The 27,393-nt window shown below is 39.2% G+C and overlaps 1 protein-coding gene across 1 annotated transcript in view; it reads left to right on the top strand.

Annotated features, from left to right (window-relative positions):
- The window catches only part of LOC124265592 (zinc finger protein GLIS3-like), a 72,138-nt gene that overhangs the window by 38,904 nt on the left and 5,841 nt on the right, over positions 1–27,393 (top strand). The window contains exons 4-7 of the mRNA XM_046700376.1: positions 3,120–3,281; positions 8,318–8,434; positions 19,010–19,169; positions 24,966–25,098. Of these exons, the coding sequence (XP_046556332.1) occupies positions 3,120–3,281; positions 8,318–8,434; positions 19,010–19,169; positions 24,966–25,098 (572 nt within the window). The remainder of the gene's footprint in view (positions 1–3,119; positions 3,282–8,317; positions 8,435–19,009; positions 19,170–24,965; positions 25,099–27,393) is intronic.

Genomic DNA, 27,393 nt, shown 5'->3' with positions numbered 1-27,393 from the left:
TTCTAATGGCCTTTTTAAGCTACAGTCTGTTTTAAGGGTCGTGGATTGGTCAAAATCAGACACGTGACATGAGGCAGCCAATCATATTACGGCAATGGATACCGTCCTCGTAAAACTAAAAATCTCCAGATTTAGATCGAAAGTTTGGGTAAAATAACGCTATTTTGAACATATTAAGCAAGAAATGCGCTATATATACGTAAATTATGGAACCTATTGGATGATCGTGCTAGGTTATGACCTATGACAAAAATGCTTCATGTACATATTTTCAAGATTAAACATCGTGTCCGGCGGAATGAAGATTGAGGCTTGAAAGGGTTAAAGTACACTGAAGTGTATTCAATAGTTCACTGGTTTACCTGTGGCAGGATTGATGTCCTTTAGGAGTTTGTACAGAATTGTCCACTGGTTCCTCTGTGCCAGGCTTGATGTCAACTATGAGGTCACACAGGTTGTTCACTGGTTCCTCTGTGCCAGGCTTGATGTCAACTATGAGGTCACACAGGTTGTTCACTGGTTCCTCTGTGCCAGGCTTGATGTCAACTATGAGGTCACACAGTGTTGTCCACTGGTTCCTCTGTGCCAGGCTTGATGTCAACTATGAGGTCACACAGGTTGTTCACTGGTTCCTCTGTGCCAGGCTTGATGTCAACTATGAGGTCACACAGGTTGTCCACTGGTTCCTCTGTGCAAGGCTTGATGTCTGCTATGAGGTGACAATGTTGTTCACTGGATCCTCTGTGCCAGGCTTGATGTCAGCTATGTGGTCACACAGTGTTGTCCACTGGTTCCTCTGTGCCAGGTATGATGTCAACTATGAGGTCACACAGGTTGTTCACTGGTTCCTCTGTGCCAGGCTTGATGTCAACTATGAGGTCACACAGGTTGTTCACTGGTTCCTCTGTGCCAGGCTTGATGTCAACTATGAGGTCACACAGTATTGTCCACTGGTTCCTCTGTGACAGGCTTGATGTCTGCTATGAGGTGACAATGTTGTCCACTGGTCCCGCTGTGCCAGGCTTGATGTTCTTACAGTGTTGTCCACTGCGTCCTGATGACAAGAAGCCTTGTTCCATAGTACAAATCCATCTTAACATTGTGACAGTCATATACACTGCATGACTTATCTTGTCAGCCTATGTATTTAGATTAAATGATAACTTCATGAATATATGTCATTATTTTGAATGTCTTGATGCTTAAGCTGTGCCTTTAACTGGATACTGTGTAGAGACATTACCTTTCTCACCAGTTTCATGCAAGCAGCTAATTCTAGAAAGGTGAAATATTACTAACTGCGTAGAACCCATTTCACTCACTCTTGATATAAAGCATAGGTACATGATACATGGTTTGGTTATGAGGAAAGTTCCCGGAACAAAACTATCCTTAGTTTACAAAGCTACGCTTTTCCATTATCTCCTGGATGGTGAGGTTTTTGTAAGAATGTTTGTGTTTACCCATAAGACGAGGACAGGAAAACATGGGCAAGTATGGTGCTTTAATTGCACCTGTTCAAATAAGGTGTATTGTATTTCCAGGTGAGCAGGCCATAAGAAAACTTAACAAAGTATTCATAGGGCTGAGCAGCACAATAGGTGTCGCCATTTCATACTTATGTGTAGGTTGTTTGTCTATGTAGACTTGCAAAGGTCTTTAAAGATAAAGAACAATTGTGGCATCTGAAAACTGGTGGACTCTTATAGCTTGTTATGTTTTGTTTCTTTTATAAGTGGGTATTCATGGGTTGTTTTCCCCGAGAATTCAGGTCCAGGTTTTGGCAGTGACCGATGGTTCTGCTGCTGCTGAATGTCTGCTCGAAACAGTTGTGTAGTTTATTGTTTGTCATAGGCAAATACGTTGACAGTAATGGTTATTTAAATTCATTGATTTGTCTCGTACTAGGTCATTACCCAGTCATGATTACTTTGCTTTACCGACAGTTGGGTCTTATTGATCTGTGTAATGGTGATTAAGATATTGTAAAGCAATTTAATGTTTTCAATTATTTAAACATGAGTTTGAAGCATTTGAGCTCATATGCTGTGTCAAGAAATCCAGTGCTTACAGAAGCTTTGTTTGAGAGTGAAATTGTGTCATTCATTTGACCCTTTTCTTGTTCAAAGTTCTACTGTATTATTCATTTTATTTATGTGACTAGGAATAAGGTAACATTAGGCCTATTCTTTCTAAATCACATTGGTTAAAGATTTTGTTGTATACAGGTCAGGGTGTTTTCTATCAACCATTTACTGCAGTTTGTTACATTTTGATGCCTCCTGAGAAACTGCCTTATTAAGTGTTACAGATCTGTAAGTGTCAGGCAAATCAACCATGGCAACATTATTGATAATTCTGCCTTGATCATTACTTGACCATGCTTCAAACGTCAATGTTGGATTTGTTTTGACCACATTGAATATTCTTGTTTAAGAGCCATTATTCTGCCATCTATTACTGTCAGGATTTCTTCTAATGGATGAAATGACATAATGAAAGATGTTGCCGGAATAGTTTTCTTTTGAAAATTCAAATCTCATAGGTCATAAAATAGGAAGTAGTTTTGTATTGTTAGTGTTTGGTATTGTTCAAAACATTCCCTGAAGATGCAGTGGCAATGGTGCAAGTTTGTTTTTGACATGACAGTCTCATTGCTTGTAGACATGTCATTGTGTTGTGCTCTTGTGCTATGGTTGTAAACATCCCCTAAGGACCTCACTGAAACTAGGTAATGAGAGTCCTTATTCTAAGAATGCCTGTACAATGAATGTTTTGTGGTTGTTTTTTATCCAACTGTCATTAATATTCCAGCAATGTAATGACAAACTTTAACTGTTCACTGTGCATGGCTGCCAGATCCAAATTAACTATAAAGAACTGGGAACTTATTATATATCTGGGTCCTGCTACGGATCTCTTTAGCTGAGGCGTAAATGGGTACCGGTACTCAGATGGCAGTATCCAGTGCATCATGTCTGAAGGAGATTCAGAAACAGGTCTACTGTACCATATGTGAAAGTAGCTTTCAAAACTCAAGAATCTAGTTTTACAGGTTTGATGCCAAGAACAATTTTTCAATGTTTTGAATTTCTGATAGACTGTTTTCTGCTTTTCAGTTCGAGGGCTGTAACAAGGCATTCTCTCGCCTTGAGAACTTGAAGATACATCTGAGGTCGCACACAGGGGAACGTCCATACCTCTGTCAACACTCCGGCTGTACCAAGGCCTTCAGCAACTCCTCTGACCGCGCCAAACATCAGCGTACACATCTTGACACGGTAGGTGCTGGCAGAGACTTTTCCTGAATAAGTCCAGGGCCTCCTTTCACAAAGCACTAAGGTGATCGTAAGTCACTAAGGTAACCTTAGTGCAATGTTAAAGAATGGGAGTTTAGGTTAACCTTAGTAAAGGTTGCTTCGTGAAAGGAGCCCCAGAGATGTATCTCGAACTGATCAAAAGATGATGTTTGGCAGCTGGTACATGTCACAAAACTGAAGTTGTTGTTTTGTAATATTATGACTTAACAGATGCAAATTCACAAGGAACATAAAAATTAAAAAAGCAAGCCAAAACTTAAAATAAAATACTCTTGGAAAAAGGGTTAGAGCACAACAACTTAAAGCAATTGTGACTGTAAGGCTGGAACTGGCTGGCTCGCTCCTTCACTTGTTGTTTGTTTTGCTGACTACCTGACACATGAATGGGACAGTCCGCCTTCCTCTGGCCCATCAAAAAAAAAGGGCAGTTTGTGTCCATACCTTTCAGTAGAAATGTCAATTGCTTGACATTACTGCTGTGTCGTTCATATCTGACAGAGCTTTGCTTGTGTTGGCAAAATGCCAATTGTAAGATTGTCTGTAAATGACAAGAACCAATCAAACAGGTAGTTTTATTTGTCAGATACTGCAACAAAGCTCCTAACAGGGATGCTTGTTTCCCTGGACTATAACATGAGAGTGGAATGAGGGTCTCCCACACTGTGATGGAGCTTTCTGATAAAAAATCCAGCTTTTAGAAAATAGAAAATTTGTCCCCATTTTGCTTGCAGGGCAACATGGTATTGAATTCTTGAAAAATCCCCCAATGGCTCTAGTTACATGCTGTGCTTGCCAGCAGAACAGGCTATGACATGCATAAGATAGTTATGACTGAATGCTAAAGTCGATACAAAAGCTGCCTTTATGTCATATAGGAATTTATGTAGAATTTTGATGATGTCAAGCTAATTTGGACAAACACATACTTGTCCTTTTGTTATTGTTTTCTGAAGTTCAGAGCCATTTAAAGACTGAGTCTATTACAATTACACTGTTTCCTATTTATTTGCCCTAGGTTTTATGAAAAACAAACATCTGCAGAGCTTTGTCATTAGTTACGATTTGGTAAATTTCTTATTAGAGAATTTTTAATGATATATATTTGCTATAGACACAAATGTCATTCTTTCATACTCTGAAATCAGCTCCAACACTTCAGTTCTCCAAGCGGGGCGGTGTGGGGTAGCCTAGTGGTTAAAGCGTTGGCTCGTCATGCCGAAGACCCGGGTTCGAATCCCACATGGGTACAATGTGTGAAGCCCATTTCTGGTGTCCCCCGCCGTGATGTTGCTGGAATATTGCTAAAAGCGGCGTAAATCCAAACTCAGTCAGTCAGGGAGTCAGTTCTCCAAGTCTGTCTGAAGACACATTTCTTCTAGTGCTATTTCCATTGATTCTGTAGTTGTGGATCAGAGAAGCTTCAACTTGTGTGGAAATACAATGGCCGTAATACTAGATCTCAGAGAACATGAGCCTCACAGAAGACCTAGTTATCATCCCCTAGTTTCTCTGGTCCAGTCTTGGGAGGTGGGGTAGCCTAGTGGTTAAGGCATTTGCTTGTCATGTCGAAGACCCGGGTTCGATTCCCCACATAGGTACAATGTGTTAAGCCCATTTCTGGTGTCTCCCGCCATGATATTGCTGGAACATTGCTAAAAGCGGCGTAAAACTAAACTCACTCATTCTGGTCCAATCTCAGTTAATTCCCTGGCCTTGGTGCTATTAGCTGACTGCGTAAATGTCCTGCTATGAATGTGTATAATCAATAATGACACAATAAATCCCACACAATGTAATATAATTTGACTTAACAGAACAAATACCGTGTGTTGAAACGATTAGATGTGTGATTAACAACCTGAATTTGATTGCCATTGAGTTTGATAGGAATGTGTTCAGTGAGGTATCACAGGTATACTCCCTACATCTGCCGAGGACCAAACTACCCATCTTTAGTCAGGTGTGGTTCTCTCTCCACCAGTGTTGAGTAATATATAATATCCCCTTTATTGTAGTAGATCGTGTCCCTTTTGTTCAGTGTTGTGGTGTTAGCATGTTCAGTCAGAGATAGACAAGCAGAACATTAGGAGAGAGGCAGAGACATGACAGACATGTTCTCATAACACGGGATTGTTCTCACCGATATGACAAAGTGATAACCGCTGATTACGATCTTCGGAATATGTGTCTCTTTGATGAAGTGTACAAAGTCAGAGTGCAATTGCTATGTATACACTTCAAGTATGCCTGGCCAATCGTGTTCTGTAATCACAGCTTGTGCCACTAAATTGTGAAGGTGTGCCCAGTGGTCAGAGGTTAAACAGAGATACTATGCTTCAGTGAGTAGGCTTTGAATGGGATCAGTCACAAAATAAGTTCCCATCACATGGGATAGCTAGGCTTAAACATGTTCGTGTTTTCAACTTAAACTCTGACAGGTTTTTATGTGAGAACACAGCTATAAATCTCTCAGACACTTATGCTATGACGCAAACTGCCATGTGTTTTCAGTAAGGGTTTCCAAACTACAAAGTGTTTGAACGTGTAGTTTCTTGTGTATTTTTTTTGGTCTGAAATAGTTATTCATACATGTCTAATAGATTTGTTCAACAGAGTATGTAGCCGAAAGATTGTAAACACATAAATCAGTGTTTTCATTAGGAGTCGGCTTACAGATTCAGTTCAGGGAACAAGGTCGTGTTGGTGGGTAATTGATGACTACAATTCAATGCTAGCTCGAAATACATCAGTAGATAGTTGTATATTCTGTTCATTGGTTATTCCGAGCACCTCTTTGCTGTGAAGAAATAGACTTTATTGTTAACACAAACTTTGTATTAATATTATATTTTGCTCCAACATAAAGAAACTTACTTTATTGTAATACAAATACAGAGTATGTAATGGCATTTCGAAATTGGATATATTCATAGGCGATATTTCACCTGATAAAGACACAAGAGGTATCCCTGAAACATTCTTTATGTGTAAATCATTTTTTACTTTTGAAATTGATGTTGATGAGAACAGTATTTGTTTTGTTTATGTATGCTGAATGGGTGAATAAGGTTTATGTCAGCTGGAGCAATATTCCAGCAATATCACAGCTGCGGCTTCCAGAAATTGGATTCATATACTGTAAGAGTGTGGGAGATTGAATCCAGGTCTTCATCATGACAAGCAAATGCTTTAAACCACAGGGCTACCACCCTCATATGAACTGACCACTGCTCTCAATCTGACCATTGGTTGAACAGCTTTGAGAGAAGGATGTAGATAAATGTTAGTTTTATGATGACGTTGACTAGTGCCAGCTGGATGTCTCACCGATACTTTAATAAGCTAAATAAAAAAGCTGTAATTATCATCCTTAGAGAACGGTAATACAGACAAGCATGGCCATACAAACAATAAAAGTTCTTAACCTTGTACAATTTTTCACTGAAATATTTTTTTTTAAACATTTAGATGCTAGAAGTGAGAAATCAGAGAATTCATTATTTCCAGTATTTCTGCATTTCTTCAAACATATTCCCTGTGAATATTTTCAACAGCACTGCATGACTGTCACTAGTCACTAGTGTTGGGAATTGGTTAACATCTCATAATGATGATTGGTTCATTACAACCGATCAATCATTGAAAATAATTGGTTAGCATCATTTATCAAATTTTTTGGTAATCTTTGTTAATGCACAAAAAATAAATAAAAAACATGTAGTTCTTTGGGGGTTTTCAAATTGCACAAAATGCATTTGCAAATTTCACATCTTTAAATGATGACTAGTATGTTAGGGAACAAATTTCCTGGAGTCTTTAAGATAAATTCAATCGTGACTTGGAACGAGCTTGTAGTGCTCATGAAATGTAACTGACAAGACCAACCTTGTGAAAAATATCGTTAATGCAAACAAGTGCTCCAAAATTGTTTGTGTTCGAATATGAGAAAACATGATCGATTGCTTGGTCGTTTAGTCACTGCGACCAATCTTCGATTATTTCAATTAATCGGACCACCACTACTAGTCACTGTCATGACAGAAAGATATTTCTCAACTGGAAGGAATTTTCACCATCGTCACATTCAAGTAAATTCTTATAATGCACCAAGATATGGCAACAAATTATCTGATTGTCCTATAGTCGGGTAGTCTTTGTCGGATTGCTGTATTTCAGCAGTGGGATGAAGAAACACAATCTGAATGACTGTTTGGCTGTTAAGGCCTTAAACCATTTATGGAAATGAATATCATATAGGTAAAGGATCAAAACCAACTCCGAGGTTTTGTTTGAAAAAGTATGTCGATGGCAGAAGGAAATTGGGGAGGGCTGATTGTTGAAAAACAATCTCATTCTTCTCATCGATCCTCCGTAGCCTAGTGGATAAAACTGCGAAGCCAGTAAGTGAAGGGTTGCAGGTTTGAAACCAGGCATCAGCACAACATATTGGAAGTTTTCAATAATGTGATATTGTTTTGTCATATTCATTAATAGCAACACAAAGTTATCAATCTTCAAAACAAGTAAAATAATACAAAGTCAAGGGCTATTCCTCAGAAAATTCACGGGCTGTGGGCAATTCTTGTAGAAAATCCTCGGGATGAGGGCAATTCCATAGAAAATCCGCTGGATTTCTTGGAGAATGCCTGCGAAACTGCCTGTATAGTAAAATGAGCCTCGGTAAAATGAGAACCTGGTGAAACAATAGAGTAACATCACTGGAGGTTTATAATGTAGCCTCCTTTCCTTACCATCCAAATGATTGGGACAATTTGTAATTTTTCATACAGAACACCTGTAGATATTGTTTTGTCCTTGCACTTTTTAAAATATGTGGACAGGCTGTTTCCATTAAAACAAAAATTCCAGTCAGGTCTAAAATATAAAACAATATGAGATTAAGGTGGTCTAAGTCCCCTTCATAAAGTTTTCAGAAATAATTCTTTCTTCAGATGTTCAATTATCTCCTTCATTGTATGCATTAATATTACTTTTAGAAACCGTATGCCTGTCAGTACCCAGCATGCAACAAGCGGTACACAGACCCCAGCTCGCTCCGCAAACATGTCAAGAACCACAGCCAGAAAGACCAGCAACAACAGCAGAAGAAGAAGGTAAGTCACATTTTCTTTGTTAAGTTTCTTCCTTATTAGTACACTTTGCTGTTTTCGGTTTTTGTTTTGTCATTAGTGTATATTTAATGGATCATGGATGAAATCAAAACTCAGGTGTGCAGAAGTTAAACACAAACATCCAAGAGTCTAATAGTAAAAGTATTACTCCCACCTCATTTAAGATATAAGGGACCGTTCATAATTTAAGGCTTGGGTGGGGGTGGGGGGTACACATGTACTAGGGGTCAGGAATTATGTACTAAAGATATTGTCATTGATTTTGTACATGACACCAGGGGGTCACTTACTTTGTACATAAATATTGGGGGGCAGGGTGTTCCTTCACATTGTACATGCTTCTCCAAAATAACAATCATCATTCCCTCTTAATACCCCCTACCCCCGCACCCCAGCCATAAATTTGAGATCCCATCCCTGTAAGATTCTGCAATCATCCCAGTTGTAATTTGAAAATGGAATCAATACAAACATTTTACTTAGATTCTAAGTCAGACAGTAAAATATCTGTTTTTCTTCAAGATTTGTGCTTGTATTTTGTTTTGTATGAAATATTCCAGTGACCAATTGCATTGCAGTAAATGAAACAATTTGCATCTGGAAATATTACCAGTGTCTAATAAGGTGAACGATCGGATCTGAAAGCCCCAACCTTTTCAGTGGACTGAGGATGAGCTCTTTTAGTCATAAAATGCATGGAAATTTTTGAAACATAGTAGTTACAGGTCATCTTTAGAACGGAAATCTGTCTTTTTCATCTAAGGTAATTTAATTAGAAATAATGTAAATAACAAATTTCTCCAAATGCCTAACTGGACTTTCAGTAACGAGATGGCCTCCTGCAAACTGCAAGTTCCTTCTCAACATGTGACACTTATGTGACCTTCCCGTAACTATCGATGCCACCAGTGAGGCCCAGCACAAGGATCCTTAAACGTTTCCCTCAAAGCCTAAATGTGGTGACATTTATGTTTTTGTGCATGTGTTGGAGATTGGTGTTATGGCGACATGGTTAAAGGTGTACGCCTGACTTCCTGTTTTCCAGTTCGAGATGACAGGTTATTCAGAAGTATGTATACCTACCTGTCAATTTGCATTCTCACTGAACAAGTAACAAATAGCTGATATGAATTAGTCATTCAGACTGACAGAGTGATAAGGCATGCTGAATAGTATTAGGCATCATCACAGGAATTACATGTTTTTCAACATTCTGGTCAAGTGGTTGCAAGTTGAAATTCATGTATGGCTGTAAGCCACCTAGGACAGTAGGGACCTCTATGTCCTGCTTGACAACAGTGAAAGCACCTGTACGGAAACATCGCTATTATAATATATCAGAGTAGTTGTGATAACTTTGTTATCTGTAAACTAATCTTCAAAGCATCTATCAAAGCAAGAATTAGCTCTGAAACGTTGTGTAAAGAATGAAAAGAAGCTGATATCCATGAAAATGTGTCATGTATACATGTTTGTCCATGGGCGGTGGGGGTAGCCTAGTTAAAGCGTTGGCTCGTCACGCCGAAGACCCAGGTTCGATTCCCCACATGGGTACAATGTGTGAATCCCATTTCTGGTGTTCCCCGCCATGATATTGCTTAAATATTGCTAAAAGCGGCGTAAAACTAAACTCACTCAACCACTCACATGTTAGTCCAACATCTAAATGCCTTTCAAGAACTCCTGAAATCAGTTAGTTTCATGCATATATGCGGGGGCCTCCCCACACTGAAGCAATCCTGCTGGGGGTGGGATCATTACCAGTCATTATCATATACCACTTTGTTGAAGTAATGCCTGTGGGATTGACATCCCAGTGACAATTTCACCAGGGATGGACCCACAAGACATTCCCTGTATGAACATAATACCCTGTTGTCTTTTCTCTCCTTCTGTGCCACCAGCATTATTTCCTTCCATTCTGTCGGGTCATGGAGTGATGCTCAGCTTGTGTTAAGTGTTCTTTTATCCCAGTATACACGGTACTTCTGTTTAGATGCTTGTGAATCATTAAGATATTTGTGCTTATGGGTAATTACTGTGTAATGATTGTTTCATTGCCCCTGAGTAGGCTGCTGAAAAGGGAAGAAAAAGTTGCCAGCCTTTGCTTCGTCCTGAAATGTTTTGTTAGAGCCCCTTCAAAATGTCCATAGAAGCGTATTGGAAATCTGTCAGCTACTGATATTTGCTGAAATGCTTCAACACAGTGAACCTTGAAATGTGGGGCATATACGTGCAGCATGAAAGTTCAATTGTTCACTTGACTTAATGCCAAACACGAATACATTGTCCAATATTTGTATCCAATGTATTATCTTGCAATATGGAAAGATTTGTGGATATTTACAACTAGACACAAATGGGACTCTAGGTAATCTCAGCTTTTCTATTTCAGTCCTGAAGTAATCTTTGGCTATCAGACCTAGATGTGGCACAGATAGGGAAGTTGAAGTGTGGGCTCTTAGAGCAGCCATCAGGAGTATTGTCTTATATAATGTCTGTCATTATGGAGACAATTACACAACAATGCAGTTCAATTAGCAGCTTAGAGATGGATGAAGGGTCAGCTGTTAGAGTTATGTTTGTATTAGGACATTTATTGGTCAGTAGGGGTTGGTTTAATTCTTGGATCGGCTAGTAAGGGTTGGTTTAGTTCTTGGATCGGCTAGTAGGGGTTGGTTTAGTTCTTGGATCAGCTAGTAAGGTTTGGTTAAATTCTTGGATCGGCTAGTCAGAGTAGGTTTAGTTCTTGGATCGGCTAGAAGGAGTTGGTTTAGTTCTTGGATCGGCTAGTAGGGGTTGGTTTAGTTCTTGGATCAGTTAGTAGGGGTTGGTTTAGTTCTTGAATCGGCTAGTAGGGTTGGTTTAGATCTTGGATCAGTTAGTACGGGTTGGTTTAGTTCTTGGATCGGCTAGTAAGGGTTGGTTTAGTTCTTGGATCAGTTAGTAGGGGTTGGTTTAGTTCTTGGATCGGCTAGTAAGGGTTGTTTTAGTTCTTAGATCATTTAGTAGGGGTTGGTTTAGTTCTTGGATCAGCCAGTAGGGATTGGTTTAGTTCTTGGATCGGCTAGTAGAGTTGGTTTAGTTCTTCGATCATCTGGTAGAGGTAGGTTTAGTTCTTGGATCAGCTAATAGGGTTGGTTTAGTTCTTGGATCAGCTAGTAGGGATTGATTTGGCTTTGGATCAGATGGTTAAGTTGTCAGTTGGCTCTTGGATCAGCCTGGAGGCTGAGGATTGGTTCTATTGGAATTAGGCAACAAGTGTAGATTTGGCAAGATGGATCAGTCAACAGGGATAGTCATATTGTGGGATCAGCCGGAAGGGGTTGGTTTTACTGTTGGATCAGCATCCAGGGGCAGATTTGGCTCTTGGGTCACCACCATACCATGGTAGAGTTGACATAAAGACAGCTCTGACACGTACCACCTGTAGAACAACTACTTAATATGTAATAAATAGTTATATGGGTATTATAGTTAGTGTTTTGTACAGCATTGTGCTGTTCTAGTGAGCTTATCCATGTTTACCCCCTGTCAAATATCTTGATGCTACGGAACTTGAGAGGGCTTATAGTATGAGTCATTGCACAAGAGTGTCTTGCTCCGTCATCGACTGGGACTTGCTGAGGTGTTATAAGATTTATGATCCGGACAGAGCCGTACTGGCACCTACATGATTACAAATGACAGAACTTCAAAAGACAATGGTTCCATGTAATCACTTTTAGATGTACCATATGTAACTTTTGTTGAACATTTATGAGATATATGTGTGTCTTGGTTCTATTCATGTTAGCATTCATGAAAATATCAAAGAGAAATTAACTTTCTTGTCCTAGTCCTACTCTTTATGAATCCCTTAAACACTGGTTCAGATTGTTGAGAATGTACATTTTGCCAGTAGCAGAGTATTTCAAGGAGATGTTATCTTGTCTGTATTGAAACAAAATGGAGTTACACGCTAAAGCACATTTTCAAAGGCCATTTATTTCTTCATATGTGTTAAGTTAATATTTTTATTTGAGGTACATATATCTAAAAGCCCTGACAGTCTTGAATATGCAACTTATGAAATACAGGCTGAAAGAAGTTCACATCTCAGACGAAGTGACATTCATGTAATCAGTGCAACAATTTGAAGTTGGAGGTTGTTAAACATGGAAAATATTAAACATGCTGTTAAAACGTGATGGAGCTCCACGTTAAAGGGGTACAATAACGTATCTATCAGCAAGGTCATACATGTTCATTCACTGTCCCCTTCTTATCATTATCAGCTCTTAATGCAAACACGGAGCACTATTCTTCCCTGAAGTTCCAAAGCAGGCATGAATGGAAAATTGTCTGATTGTTTAATGAGAGCGAGCAAATAGTTTTACTAGAAGTGAGAGTGTATGGTGCTTCGTTTGTGAATGTCATGATGGATGCCTGTGTGGGTTCAGTAATACACATGACAGACTAGCCAGTATTGGTATTCACACATACAGGAGGAGAAATGGCCGTGCTATCTCAGGTTGAAATCTTCACTTACAAGTGCTCGAGTTGGGGACAGTAGGTAGAGTTGGGTTTCATGCTGTGCCCTGAATCAAAGACTGCAATATTCAATAGGAGGGGAATTATGAATTAATGAGGTTGTTTTGGGTAACCTTAGTGCCACCTACCCACCATGGAGCCTTTCTCCCATGTTTTTCTATACTTATACATGTTTTCACCTGTACCGAGGGTGTTTTCTCAGCTCAAACAACTTGAATGAATACTGAATGAGAAAGGTCTAACAGGCTGATAACTGCATGTTTGTTATTCCAAGTGGCTTTAATGTTAAATCATCAATTTTATTGTGGTATGTGTTCTTAATACTTCAGTTTTTATTTATGTCCTTTTCTACCATTATATATCTTTATAATATTGATAAAATCAGTGTTTGCGTTGAATTTTTTCTTCAGAATCTAATTGTTATGTTGGAATGTTTTCAGTACTGTTGCACTAGATGACTTATAAAGTGTGTATAAAGCATGATATTCTTTCTAATGGCATGACATAACTTATATATGTAACTGATCTGGCCCCGATTTCTCGAAATAAACTTAAGTTTTTACTCAAATTTCAAACTGATTTGGACAATTTGAAACAGCTGAATTTTTAACTCAACTGCATTTTTTAAATAAAAAAGCCCCAAAACTTAAGTAATCTATCCACCAAACTCAAATCGTCTACTATGTTTGAGTTTAATATCGATTTTAGTTCATTTTGGGAAATGCATTTTCTCAAATTTGAGTAAAAACTCTAACTTAAGTCGAAACTAAGACTTAAGTTTGTTTCGAGAAATCGGGGCCAGATAAACAATGACTAAGAACCAGTAATGACATATGACTAAAAGTTAAGATTGGATCAGAAAATTTACAAATTGGTAAGCGTAAGTCTCAATATTCTTTGGCAAATCTTACTGAAAACTGTCTTCAGTTTGCTCCTGCAGATTGGATGAGTCATGCCAATAATTTGGATTGTTTCTGAAATGTGACATCATCACAGATTATTGCAAATAACTGAAAGTGCCGTATTACAGAAGATTTATGCGACTTTAGTCCAACTATTGATGGACTAAGTAATGTGTAATTGTCTAATGACAATACCAGTCCTTCGAGGGGTTTCCGGAAAATACATTGTGGATTGCATGCTGTCTATGAACAATAATATTTACATTATCACAGAAATACACTGTAGATGTAAACAGTAAAAAGTAATAGGTCTCTTAACTAGGTCCAAACTAACCCATTTTCAGTGAGTGAGTGAGTTTGGTTTTTCAACACTTTTAGCATGATTGAAGCCATTTCATGTGTGGAAAACAAAGAATGTGGGATTATTTGGACAAATTGGAAATTGGGATACAAACAGGTAAATGACATGATCTACTTTCAACAATGTTAAGAACTCACTAATCCACAACAGAATTCCAACAACAATCAGTGTGTCATATGTCTGAACATCATTTTCACAAGTAATTGGACATTGGCATTTACACATTCCAAGTGTTGTATATGTGCGTGTACCGCTGATATTAATATCTGTACCTTGTTTGGAGAAAGAGATTTTTCCATGATGCTTGTGAATCCTCACCATAATGACACGGCAAAGAATTCCCATTACAGATTTAAATATACATTCAGTGGTCTCTTGACAGGCCCAGAATTCCAAGTCAGATATACAGTTAGGTTTAAATTGATTCTTCTTCCACACAATAATGTCGAGTGGCCGCATGGTGACCCTGGTATGTTTGTAAATGACGACAACCCATGGATGACATATTAGCAAGACATTGAAAAATGTTTAAGAGGCAATTGTGCCAGAGAGACCAGCAACGTGATATGGTAGGCTGGCTTAAAGAGGTGGTATGTGTTTATGTATGTTAAGTATGTGTGAATAATATAAACACCAAGTTGTGTAATGTCTGACATCAACTGCCCCATGTCTAAGTGAGGTCAGCGGTTGCTTTCAGTGTGATCACAAAGACTTGGGTTCAAAAGTCGGGTTAATAAGTGTGGTTAAAATGTCAGTCCCCATCGACCATTTATTGTAGGGGTGGGTGAGTGAGTCGGTGCACTAATACACTGAATACAATGACCCATTTCAATTTCTTTAATCTCCTCATAGTTTTGGATGGACACAACACACACGCACGCGCACGCACGCACGCACACGCACACGCACACACACACACACACACACACACACACACACACACACACACACACACACACACACACACTGTCTTTATACAGTTGTTTATGAACCTCACCAAAAATGTATTATCTTTATGAACTCTCCTCTTGAGACTCAGGCGACCCTCCCCAATTTCCTCCAAACCACTTACCCTATCCTCTATCAAACTGGGGTGGTGGGGTAGCCAAGTGGTTATAGCATTCGCTCATTATGCCAAAGAGCCAGGTTCGATTCCCCACCAGGGTACAGACCCTCTGATGGGGTAGCCTAGTGGTTAAAGCGTTGGCTCGTCACGCCAAAGACCCGGGTTTGATTCCCCACATGGGCACAATGTGTGAAGCCCATTTCTGTTGTCCCCCGCTGTGATATTGCTGGAATATTCTCAAAGTAGTTTATGGAATTGTCACACTAATAATTGGGTTCACTTTTTGAAAATGTTAGGCAACGAAAATGATTTTTGTTCTGCATGTGATTCTGGTTGACAGCACAATAATAGTTGTTGACTGTCATAAATTTGAAAGCTTTAACAACTCAAGCTAAAGTATTTGCTCGTCCATAAGTATAATGATCTATGTCAAAAGTGGTTTCCTCCCAACTGATGCTACTCATTGACTTAATACTGACACAGTAAGCTGTCAGTCTAACAGAATCTCAACAAGTTATTAGCACCATCCTGTTTTATTCAAATACTTGGAATATCCCATCATCAGAACAGACTGAATGCCATAAGGCAGTTAGGTTGTAATGAAATGGGCCGAACACATCCATGTATACTCTTCCCATTTCAACTGTCAGGAGTTATTTGTACAAAGCCAAACCCTGACGTTTATTTCTCTAGCTTGACAGGGCCTCCTTAACAAGTCAGCAGGTTGAAGTCGCATACATGATGAAGGTAACCCAACCTGATGCTCTTTCTGGAAACCTTGCTAATATTACATGGTGTTCATTTTTTACCTGGAAGTATATTTTTAGATTTCTCTAAGTAAAGTTGTCTTGGGTTCTTTCCAGACCAGAAATCACTGTTAATTAGTTGATGCTGTGGTTTGCCAATCTTAATAGTTAAACTGTCACTTGAATTGTTTTAGGGGAAAATGGTATAAAATACTGAGAAATTATATGTTGTTGTACCTCTAGCCTGTAGTTACTAATACACAGGTTGTCTGAGAATATTGGAAATATATTCAAGGTTTAACTGACAGGTTTTATGGGTGTGAATAAAAACAAGATAATTTACTTTGGGAATGATGATTAATATTTCTGCCAGTGTGATTATTTTCCCCGTCTCTTTTGAAATATCACAGTTTGTGTAAAAATGTTAAGCAGTGTTTTCAGATTTCTGTTTGTTTTTAACAAGTTTTGCTTGGCAAGGATCCATCAAGGCAGAGAATGGCCAACCAAATAAATTACCCTGCCTTCATGCTCCTCATGAAAAGCAAAGTAAATAAAAATGGCTCCAAAATTTATTAAGGAACTGGTGACTTTACTTAATTTGTGATCGTGTTGCCACTCTGTAACTGAGAGATGGCAGACTGAGGGTACCTGCTGCAGTCATGAATTACTACAGCTGGACAAATGCCAAGATTGTAGGCGATGGCTCTCGACATTGGCTTGTTGGTTGCTGCCTGTCCCAAAGATTGCCTGCTTGATGGATGGTCAATTAAAGAATGAGGTCTTACCTTCTTGTACACAAGTGCTAAAGTGCCAAATGAGGGATTTATGATAAGTATTCATTAAAAGCAAAGTCAGACTTGTCTGTTTTTATTGCCTTAGATATACAGCTTCTTTGTGGCAATGTCTGTACAATATATTCATGGAAATCGTGTTCTTGTTCACATATCAAAGTATCAATAACTGAAAATAACTATTGTTTGATTCTGTGGACCATATTGCTTGAAGACATGTCAATCCTTTCGTTGAGTACAGAAGTAGGTATTTGTCAAGATTAGGTGCTAACCTATTGGGCTTTGTATTCAAGACAACAACCTTACAGCTTTGTGTGTGTGTGTGTTGGTGCGTGCGTGCGTGCGTTCGTGCGTGCGTGCGTGCGTGCGTGCGTGCGTGTTGGTGGGTGGGTGTTACCAAATGCATTACAAGATTGTAAAATTGTAAAAACCCAATATTGTAACAACTTTGGGTCATTACCCATTCTAGCCTTTTCTACTTGCATTCCTATCTTTCTTTACAAAAGTTTTTTGACTGATTGATGGCAAGCCTCAGAATTACTCTTTGTTTATTTCATGGCACTTGATTGCACTAACAAACAAACACGTTACTCGGCAGCAGTTGGCAGCTTCACACAGATATCTGCTCAATATTGCTGCCTCTTTAACATGGCATACAGTGGGTAGACAGCAATCCTGATTCCTGTGAGTGAGTGACTGAGAAATTATATCACCAGCAATATTTTAGCCATATAGTGATGAGGGAAAATTTAACGATCACATAAATCATGCACAGTGTCATTTATTGTTTGGTGTTGTAATTGTATGGCATTGTTCCCGTTGATGTTCAGTGGAAATTAATGGGTTTGTGTTTTGACAGTAAGCAATTGTTGGGAATTTTTTCTAACTAATGTAGGCAGTGGTGTGGAAATTTTTATTTATTGATAATATACGTTTTTTTTCTTTCATGAAAATGAAATTTGAACTGGAGCTAGATGACAAAAATGTTGTTTCCGAGAACCTAGCACCTCTTTGACCTATGAATACTTGTATGATGAGTGCTTATATTGATGTTCTTTGTTTTCATTGGTCCGTTGATCTTTGGTCCTTCAGCAGGGCTGGGGTCAGCAATGGTTGGTTGCATATCTTCATACCCATTGGTTTATGTTATTATCCCCCGCCTCGCGTTTAACGCGAAGCGGGGGTTATGGTATTAGGCTCCGTCCGTCCGTCCGTCCGTCCGTCCGTCCGTACGAATTGGACTATCTTAAGAACCGTTAACTAGATTCTTTTCATATTTGGTACCTAAGTTCATCACAGTATAAGAAAGGTCCCAGTCAGGTTTGGTGACCTTGGCCTTCATTTCAAGGTCACAAGGGGACTTTAACGTGTTACCCTTGTCAGCGAGATATCTCAAGAACCGTTGACTGGATTTTCTTCATATTCAACACCAAGCTTTACCTAGGGAAGGCACAGGTCCCAGTCGATTTTGGTGACCTTCACTTAATTTTCAAGGTCATGGCGACACTTTGAAGATTTCAGCATGTTAACCTGCATGTTAAGATTGTCAGTGAGATATCTCAAGAACCATTATCTGGACTTAATTCATATTTGACACCAAGCTTCATGTGGGGAAGCTGCAAGGTCCAGTTGAGTTTGGTGACCTTCACTTAATTTTCAAGGTCACAGCGACACTTTGAAGATTTCAGCATGTTAACCTGCGTGTAAAGATTGTCAGCGAGATATCTCAAGAACAGTTCACTGGATTTTCTCCATAGACTTTCAAGATTTCACTTGAATGTTTTTCAATAAGCAATTATTACTATTTTTGCATATTTCATACACTAAGACATTCATGTCAAGGTCAAAGTCAGTCTTGAAAATATTTGTGCGTTTGAACAACTACAGAACAAGATATCAAGAGAGGTTGATTGGTCATGTTCTTGTTGACATTTAACTTCATCTTAAATTACGACATTCACTTTCATTACTTTTTAAGTTTGATTTCATAATTTGCGGCGGGGGATTATGTCACCTTAGTGACAATGCTTTTTGTTGATGCTTTTAGTCACTGGTTTGCCTCATACAGATATAATTACTCATGGCCACATATGAATAGTTAATTGCAGCACTCACTCACTCACTCACTAACTCATATGCATTTGTTGTTCCTCTTCAGCTGAAGAAGGAGGCGGAGATGCCACCACCTGACCTCCTCAATGACTGCCTCTCGATCCAGCCACTGAGACCCGAGGGTTCTCCCATGGAGCACACAGACAGTGGACTTGGCCGCTCCCCCCACGCATCCATGCCAGGCACCGCATCTGACATGTACCCGAGTAAGTAACTCATGTACACCCTAATAAATCACACATGTAGCCAAATAAGTCATACATGTAGTCACATATGTACCCGAGTACGTCACACATGTACCCAAGTAAGTAACTAATGTACAAGAGAAAATCACCCACATACCCAAGAAAGTCACACATGTACCCAAGAAAGTCACACAGGTACCCAAGAAAGTCACACATGTACCCAAGAAAGTCACACATGTACCCAAGAGGGTCACACATGTACCCAAGAAAGTCACACATGTACCCAAGAAAGTCACACATGTACCCAAGAAAGTCACACATGTAACCCAAGAAAGTCACACATGTACCCAAGAAAGTCACACATGTACCCAAGAAAGTCACACATGTACCCAAAAGTCAACATGTACCCAAGAAAGTCACACATGTACCCAAGAAAGTCACACATGTACCCAAGAAAGTCACACTTGTACCCAAGAACAGTACCCACATGTACCCAAGACACACATGTACCCAAGAACATGTACACACATGTACCCAAGAAAGTCACACATGTACCCAAGAAAGTCACACATGTAACCAAGAAAGTCACACTTGTAACACAAGAAGAAAGTCACACATGTACCCAAGAAAGTCACACATGTACCCAAGAAAGTCACACATGTAACCAAGAATGTCACACTTGTACCCAAGAAAGTCACACATGTACCCAAGAAAGTCACACATGTAACCAAGAAAGTCACACATGTACCCAAGAAAGTCACACATGTACCCAAGAAAGTCACACATGTAACCAAGAAAGTCACACATGTAACCAAGAATGTCACACTTGTACCCAAGAAAGTCACACATGTACCCAAGAAAGTCACACATGTACCCAAGAACGTCACACATGTACCCAAGAAAGTCACACATGTAACCAAGAATGTCACACTTGTAACCAAGAAAGTCACACATGTACCCAAGAAAGTCACACATGTACATGTAACCAAGAAGTCACACATGTAACCAAGAATGTCACACTTGTACCCCAAAGAAAGTCACACATGTACCCAAGAAAGTCACACATGTAACCAAGAAAGTCACACATGTACCCAAGAAAGTCACACATGTACCCAAGAAAGTCACACATGTAACCAAGAAAGTCACACATGTAACCAAGAATGTCACACTTGTAACCAAGAAAGTCACACATGTACCCAAGAAAGTCACACATGTAACCAAGAAAGTCACACATGTAACCAAGAAAGTCACACATGTACCCAAGAAAGTCACACATGTACCCAAGAAAGTCACACATGTAACCAAGAAAGTCACACATGTAACCAAGAAAGTCACACATGTAACCAAGAAAGTCACACATGTAACCAAGAAAGTCACACATGTACCCAAGAAAGTCACACATGTAACCAAGAAAAGACTCCAAGTCACACATGTACCCAAGAAAGTCACACATGTACCCAAGAAAGTCACACATGTACCCAAGAACGTCACACATGTACCCAAGAAAGTCACACATGTAACCAAGAATGTCACACTTGTAACCAAGAATGTCACACTTGTTCCAAAGAAAGTCACACATGTAACCAAGAAAGTCACACATGTAACCAAGAAAGTCACACATGTAACCAAGAAAGTCACACATGTACCCAAGAAAGTCACACTTGTAACCAAGAATGTCACACTTGTTCCAAAGAAAGTCACACATGTAACCAAGAAAGTCACACATGTAACCAAGAAAGTCACACATGTAACCAAGAAAGTCACACATGTAACCAAGAAAGTCACACATGTACCCAAGAAAGTCACACATGTAACCAAGAAAGTCACACATGTAACCAAGAAAGTCACACATGTAACCAAGAAAGTCACACATGTAACCAAGAAAGTCACACATGTACCCAAGAAAGTCACACATGTAACCAAGAAAGTCACACATGTAGCCAAGAAAGTCACACATGTACCCAAGAACGTCACTCATGTACCCAAGAAAGTCACACATGTAACCAAGAAAGTCACACATGTAACCAAGAAAGTCACACATGTCACCAAGAAAGTCACATATGTAACCAAGAAAGTTACACATGTACCCAAGAAAGTCACACATGGACCCAAGAACGTCACACATGTACCCAAGAAAGTCACACATGTACCAAAGAAAGTCACACATGTACCCAAGAAAGTCACACATGTACCCAAGAATGTCACACATGTACCCAAGAAAGTCACACATGTACCCAAGAAAGTCACACATATACCCAAGAAGGTCATAGATGTACCCTAGAAAGTCACACATGTACCCAAGAAGGTCACACATGTAACCAAGAATGTCACACATATACCCAAGAAAGTCACACATGTACCCAAGAATGTCACACATATACCCAAGAATGTCACACATGTACCCAAGGTCACACATGTACCCAAGAATGTCACACATATACCCAAGAAGGTCACACATATACCCAAGAAGGTCACACATGTACCCAAGAAAGTCACACATATACCCAAGAAAGTCACACATATACCCAAGAAGGTCATAGATGTACCCAAGAAGGTCACACATGTACCCAAGAAGGTCACACATATACCCAAGAAAGTCACACATATACCCAAGAAGGTCATAGATGTACCCAAGAAGGTCACACATGTACCCAAGAAGGTCACACATGTACCCAAGAAAGTCACACATATACCCAAGAAAGTCACACATGTACCCAAGAAGGTCACACATATACCCAAGAAGGTCACACATATACCCAAGAATGTCACACATGTACCCAAGAAAGTCACACATGTACCCAAGAAGGTCACACATATACCCAAGAAGGTCACACATGTACCCGAGTAACTAACTCACATGTACCCTGGAAAGTCGTACTTGTACCCAAGAATGTATCCATGTTAATCCCACATATAAAATCAGTTTCATATTAGACAATAAGCAAACGCAATTCAATTCTCTGGACGATATGTGTCAGTTATGTTAAACAGATGCACCGCATAGGGTAACACAAGAATAGATTGATATCAGGGATGTATTGTATATTTCTTTCAATATGAAAGACACAACAGTCTTTAGTAACACACACAGGCAAGTGCTAGTCTTAATGTGAAGATATATATTGTCTGTATCTATCGATATGTAACACACAGCGGTCTGTAGCAACGCACACATTTAAGGCTGGAGTGTTAATGTCAGTATATATATTGCCTGTATCTACCCATATGATATTTGTTTTGAAGTGCATTCATGTCTTTTCAGTGACTGTATATATATCAGTTGTGTTCAGGATATGTTTGTGAGTTGTAGGTTGATAATACAATTCTGAAAAGTTGTTACAAATGTTGTTAAATTTGTCTTATGTTGTCAAGGAAACCTATGTCTTAAAAGAGATGTGGAAACATATTTGTTATTTTCTGTCCAGTAAGTGGCAGTTGTAGATTGTTTTAGGAATAATGAAGCAGCTATTAGTAAGTCCATGTGTCCTGATATTGCAAAGACCAGCCAGTGATATATCAAAGAATGTATGGACAAACATGACAATCGCCTCCTCACATTCCAACCTCAAGATCTTCCAGTGCTGACTCAAACACCCAGCTTTGCTGGTTAAGTCAGTCACCCTAAAACCCATCTAGCTTGTAATCTAATGTACAAACAACAGTTGAGCGTAGCTAGGATATACCTGTAGTTGGTCGGAGCTGGGTCCCCGGTCTCAATGAGAACAATTGTCGGGGTAATGGAGAGGCAGGTACATAATGACCGCTAAACACCAGCTGAAGTTGGAGCTGTATGCATAGTGTAAGGTCGATGCCATTTGTCAGTCACGTAATATGGCAAATAGACAACTACCTGTCATATGTTAAACCGTTTCTTATCTTTCATAGCTAACGACTCTTCACTTTCCTACCCTCTAAGCTGGAGATTTAGATAATACCCATGTCAGCCTTTGATAATTTGAAAACATTATTATATTTTGGGAAATCTGGTATGAGAATAGCATGCTTAAAAGCAACATTTTATCAGTGAATATTGATTGAAGGCAAAATATTGCATGTTGGGTACAGTTGTTTGACTAAATTGTATTGTTATTGAATGAAGGATGGCCCCAACTTGATTGATCCTGGAATACTATATCTGCTTCAACCGACATATTGCTACTTATTATAGTGTATAGTTGACATAGTCAGGCCAGGTTTGGTGCTATCTTCCTCACAACTAGTTGTCGCTCTTGTCGTTTGTCTGCAGTGTTACAAATTCATACTAGTATGCTAGCCAAAGATTACCAATATTTGCCGAGGATATGTAAGAATTCAGTAATCTAGTCCTCAATGACTAGTTTAATCTGAGTTCTGTTATAATGCTCTAGGGCGGTGGGGTAGCCTAGTGGTTAAAGCGTTGGCTCGTCACGCCGAAGGCCCGGGTTCGATTCCCCACATGGGCACAATGTGTTAAGCCCATTTCTGGTGTCCCCCGCCGTGATATTGCTGGAATATTGCTAAAAGCGGCGTAAACCTAAACTCAGTCAGTCAGTCAGTATAATGCTCTAGTTTTGTGACAATCAGTCCAGGACAAGTGAAATAAGCATTCTAATACCTCTTCTGTCAACAATTAGTCTAAAAACCTTGACGACTGTATCTGAATAATTGAAGGCAATCAGTAAGTAAATTTAAGTAAGATAACTGTGAGTGAAACAACCAGCCCTCAACATGACACAGGGATGTCACAATACAACTATCCCTGATACTTTGTTCATGATGTATGCCGATACTATTTCATGGCAGTTTTAAAAATTAACAATGTGCCATTACAATCCATCATTTGTTTTGGAGGAAACTGGAGTTAGAAAAAGAACAGAAGCTATTGGTCAGTTTGAAGTTTAGAAATCATGACAGTGTATCAGTTAAAATATGAATTTTGTTTGCATTAATTACAAAATAACAACCTGATCTTCTTTAAGAAATTTTCACTTTCAACATATTCAGTTCCCTTTAATTGGCCACAGGTCAATTGTTATTGGGGTCACTGTATCATGGCGTTTTGACCTTGACATTGCTGAGGAAACAGTTAAGAAAAGATCCCTGCATTACTGCATGTGGTATTCTCATGTTTTTCTTGGCATAGAATGATCTCATAAATGATCCTTAGTGTCTTATCGCTTTTTTATCTTTCATTGTTCATGTGATTTATTCAAATTAATAAGATAACTTACAGAGTTATGCCCTTTTAACAGGTGACTCATAAACACTCTGTATAGGGATACACAGTATAATGACACCAAATTTGTTACATGACAACCAGTGTGTCACATGTATATTGACATACTGATGTGTTGTGAAGTATTCTGACATACAGCTGTGTCATGAAGTATTTTGAGATACATATGTGTTGTGAAGTATTTTGAGACACACCTACATTGTAAAGTACTTTGAGATAAGCCTGTGTTGCGAAGTATTCTGAGACACACTTGTGTTTTAAAGTATTCTGAGACACACCTGTGTTATGAAGTTTTCGGAGACACACCTGTGTTATGAAGTTTTCGGAGACACACCTGTTATGAAGAATTTTGAGACACACCTGTGTTATGAAGTTTTCGGAGACACACCTGTGTTATGAAGTATTCGGAGACACACCTGTGTTATGAAGTATTCAGAGACACACCTGTGTTATGAAGTATTAGGAGACACACCTGTGTTATGAAGTATTCGGAGACACACCTGTGTTATGAAGTATTCGGAGACACACCTGTGTTATGAAGTATTCGGAGACACACCTGTGTTACGAAGTATTAGGAGTCACATGTGTGTTTGTTTCTGCAGGTATCAGCTTCTCCAGCACACATTCCAGTCGCTGCGGTACTGCCACAGGTGTCAGCAGCCACCAGTCTCCAGTCAGCATGCAGGGCAGTCCCATGAACACCGGCACTCTCAGTGTGGTCAATGAGGAGGACAGGTGAGGGGAGCCTAAACATGTACTGTTGTACCATTGAGGTCTTTCATCACCTCACTCACTACACTCTCAGGTGGTTGTTGGGGCTATTAGTGCAGGTGGTTGTTATGGGTAGTATTACAGGTGGTTGTTATAGGTAGTATTACATGTTGTTGTTATGGGTAATGTTACAGGTGGTTGTTATGGGTAGTATTACAGGTGGTTGTTATAGGTAGTATTACATGTTGTTGTTATGGGTAATGTTACAGGTGGTTGTTATGGGTAGTATTACAGGTGGTTGTTATAGGTAGTATTACATGTTGTTGTTATGGGTAGTGTAACAGGTGGTTGTTATGGGTAATGTTACAGGTGGTTGTTATAGGTAGTATTACATGTTGTTGTTATGGGTAATGTTACAGGTGGTTGTTATAGGTAGTATTACATGTTGTTGTTATGGGTAGTGTAACAGGTGGTTGTTATGGGTAGTATTACAGGTGGTTGTTATAGGTAGTATTACATGTTGTTATGGGTAATGTTACAGGTGGTTGTTATGGGTAGTATTACAGGTGGTTGTTATAGGTAGTATTACATGTTGTTGTTATGGGTAATGTTACAGGTGGTTGTTATGGGTAGTATTACAGGTGGTTGTTATAGTTAGTATTACATGTTGTTGTTATGGGTAATGTTACAGGTGGTTGTTATGGGTAGTATTACAGGTGGTTGTTATAGGTAGTAATACATGTTGTTGTTATGGGTAATGTTACAGGTGGTTGTTATGGGTAGTATTACAGGTGGTTGTTATAGGTAGTATTACATGTTGTTATGGGTAATGTTACAGGTGGTTGTTATGGGTAGTATTACAGGTGGTTGTTATAGGTAGTATTACATGTTGTTGTTATGGGTAATGTTACAGGTGGTTGTTATGGGTAGTATTACAGGTGGTTGTTATAGGTAGTATTACATGTTGTTGTTATGGGTAATGTTACAGGTGGTTGTTATGGGTAGTATTACAGGTGGTTGTTATAGGTAGTATTACATGTTGTTGTTATGGGTAATGTTACAGGTGGTTGTTATGGGTAGTATTACAGGTGGTTGTTATAGGTAGTATTATATGTTGTTATGGGTAATGTTACAGGTGGTTGTTATGGATAGTATTACAGGTGGTTGTTATAGGTAGTATTACATGTTGTTGTTATGGGTAATATTACAGGTGGTTGTTATGGGTAGTATTATAGGTGGCTGTTATGGGTAGTATTAAAGGTGGTTGTATGGTAGTATTAGAGGTTGTTGTTGTGGGTAGTATTACAGGTGGTTCTTGTGGGTAGTATTATAGGTGGCTGTTATGGGTAGTATTAAAGGTGGTTGTAGGTAGTATTAGAGGTGGTTGTTGTGGGTAGTATTATAGGTGGGTAGTATTATAAGGTGGTTGTTATGGGTAGTATTAAAGGTGGTTGTTAGGATAGTATTAGAGGTGGTTGTTGTGGGTAGTATTACAGGTGGTTCTTGTGGGTAGTATTATAGGTGGCTGTTATGGGTAGTATTAAAGGTGGTTGTAGGTAGTATTAGAGGTGGTTGTTGTGGGTAGTATTATAGGTGGATGTTATGGGTAGTATTAAAGGTGGTTGTAGGTAGTATTAGAGGTGGTTGTTGTGGGTAGTATTACAGGTGGTTGTAGGTAGTAGTAGAGGTGGTTGTTATGGGTAGTATTATAAGTGGCTGTTATGGGTAGTATTAAAGGTGGTTGTAGGTAGTATTAGAGGTGGTTGTTGTGGGTAGTATTACAGGTGGTTGTTTAGGATAGTATTACAGGTGGTGGTTATGGGTAGTATTAAAGGTGGCTGTTGTGGGTAGTATAACAGGTGGTTGTTATGGATAGTTTTACAGGTGGTTGTTGTGGGTAGTACTACAGGTGGCTGTTGTGGGTAGTATTACAGGTGGTTGTTATGGATAGTTTTACAGGTGGTTGTTATGGGTAGTATTATAGGTGGCTCTTATGGGTAGTATTACAGGTGGCTCTTATGGGTAGTATTACAGGTGGTTGTTATGGGTAGTATTATAGGTGGTTGTTGTGGGTAGTATTATAGGTGGCTGTTATGGGTAGTATTACAGGTGGTTGTTGTGGGTAGTGTTATGGGTGGTTGTTGTGGGTAGTATGACAGGTGGTTGTTGTGGGTAGTGTTACAAGTGGTTGTTATGGATAGTATTACAGGTGGTTGTTATGGGTAGTATTATAGGTGGTTGTTATAGGTAGTATTACAGGTGGCTGTTGTGGGTAGTATTACAGGTGGTTGTTATGGATAGTATTACAGGTGGCTGTTA

This window comes from Haliotis rubra, unplaced genomic scaffold (assembly GCF_003918875.1).
Source record: "Haliotis rubra isolate DU_JTF1 unplaced genomic scaffold, ASM391887v1 Scf986, whole genome shotgun sequence".
Lineage (NCBI taxonomy): Eukaryota > Metazoa > Mollusca > Gastropoda > Lepetellida > Haliotidae > Haliotis > Haliotis rubra.
This window is presented reverse-complemented; position numbering and strand designations above follow the sequence as displayed.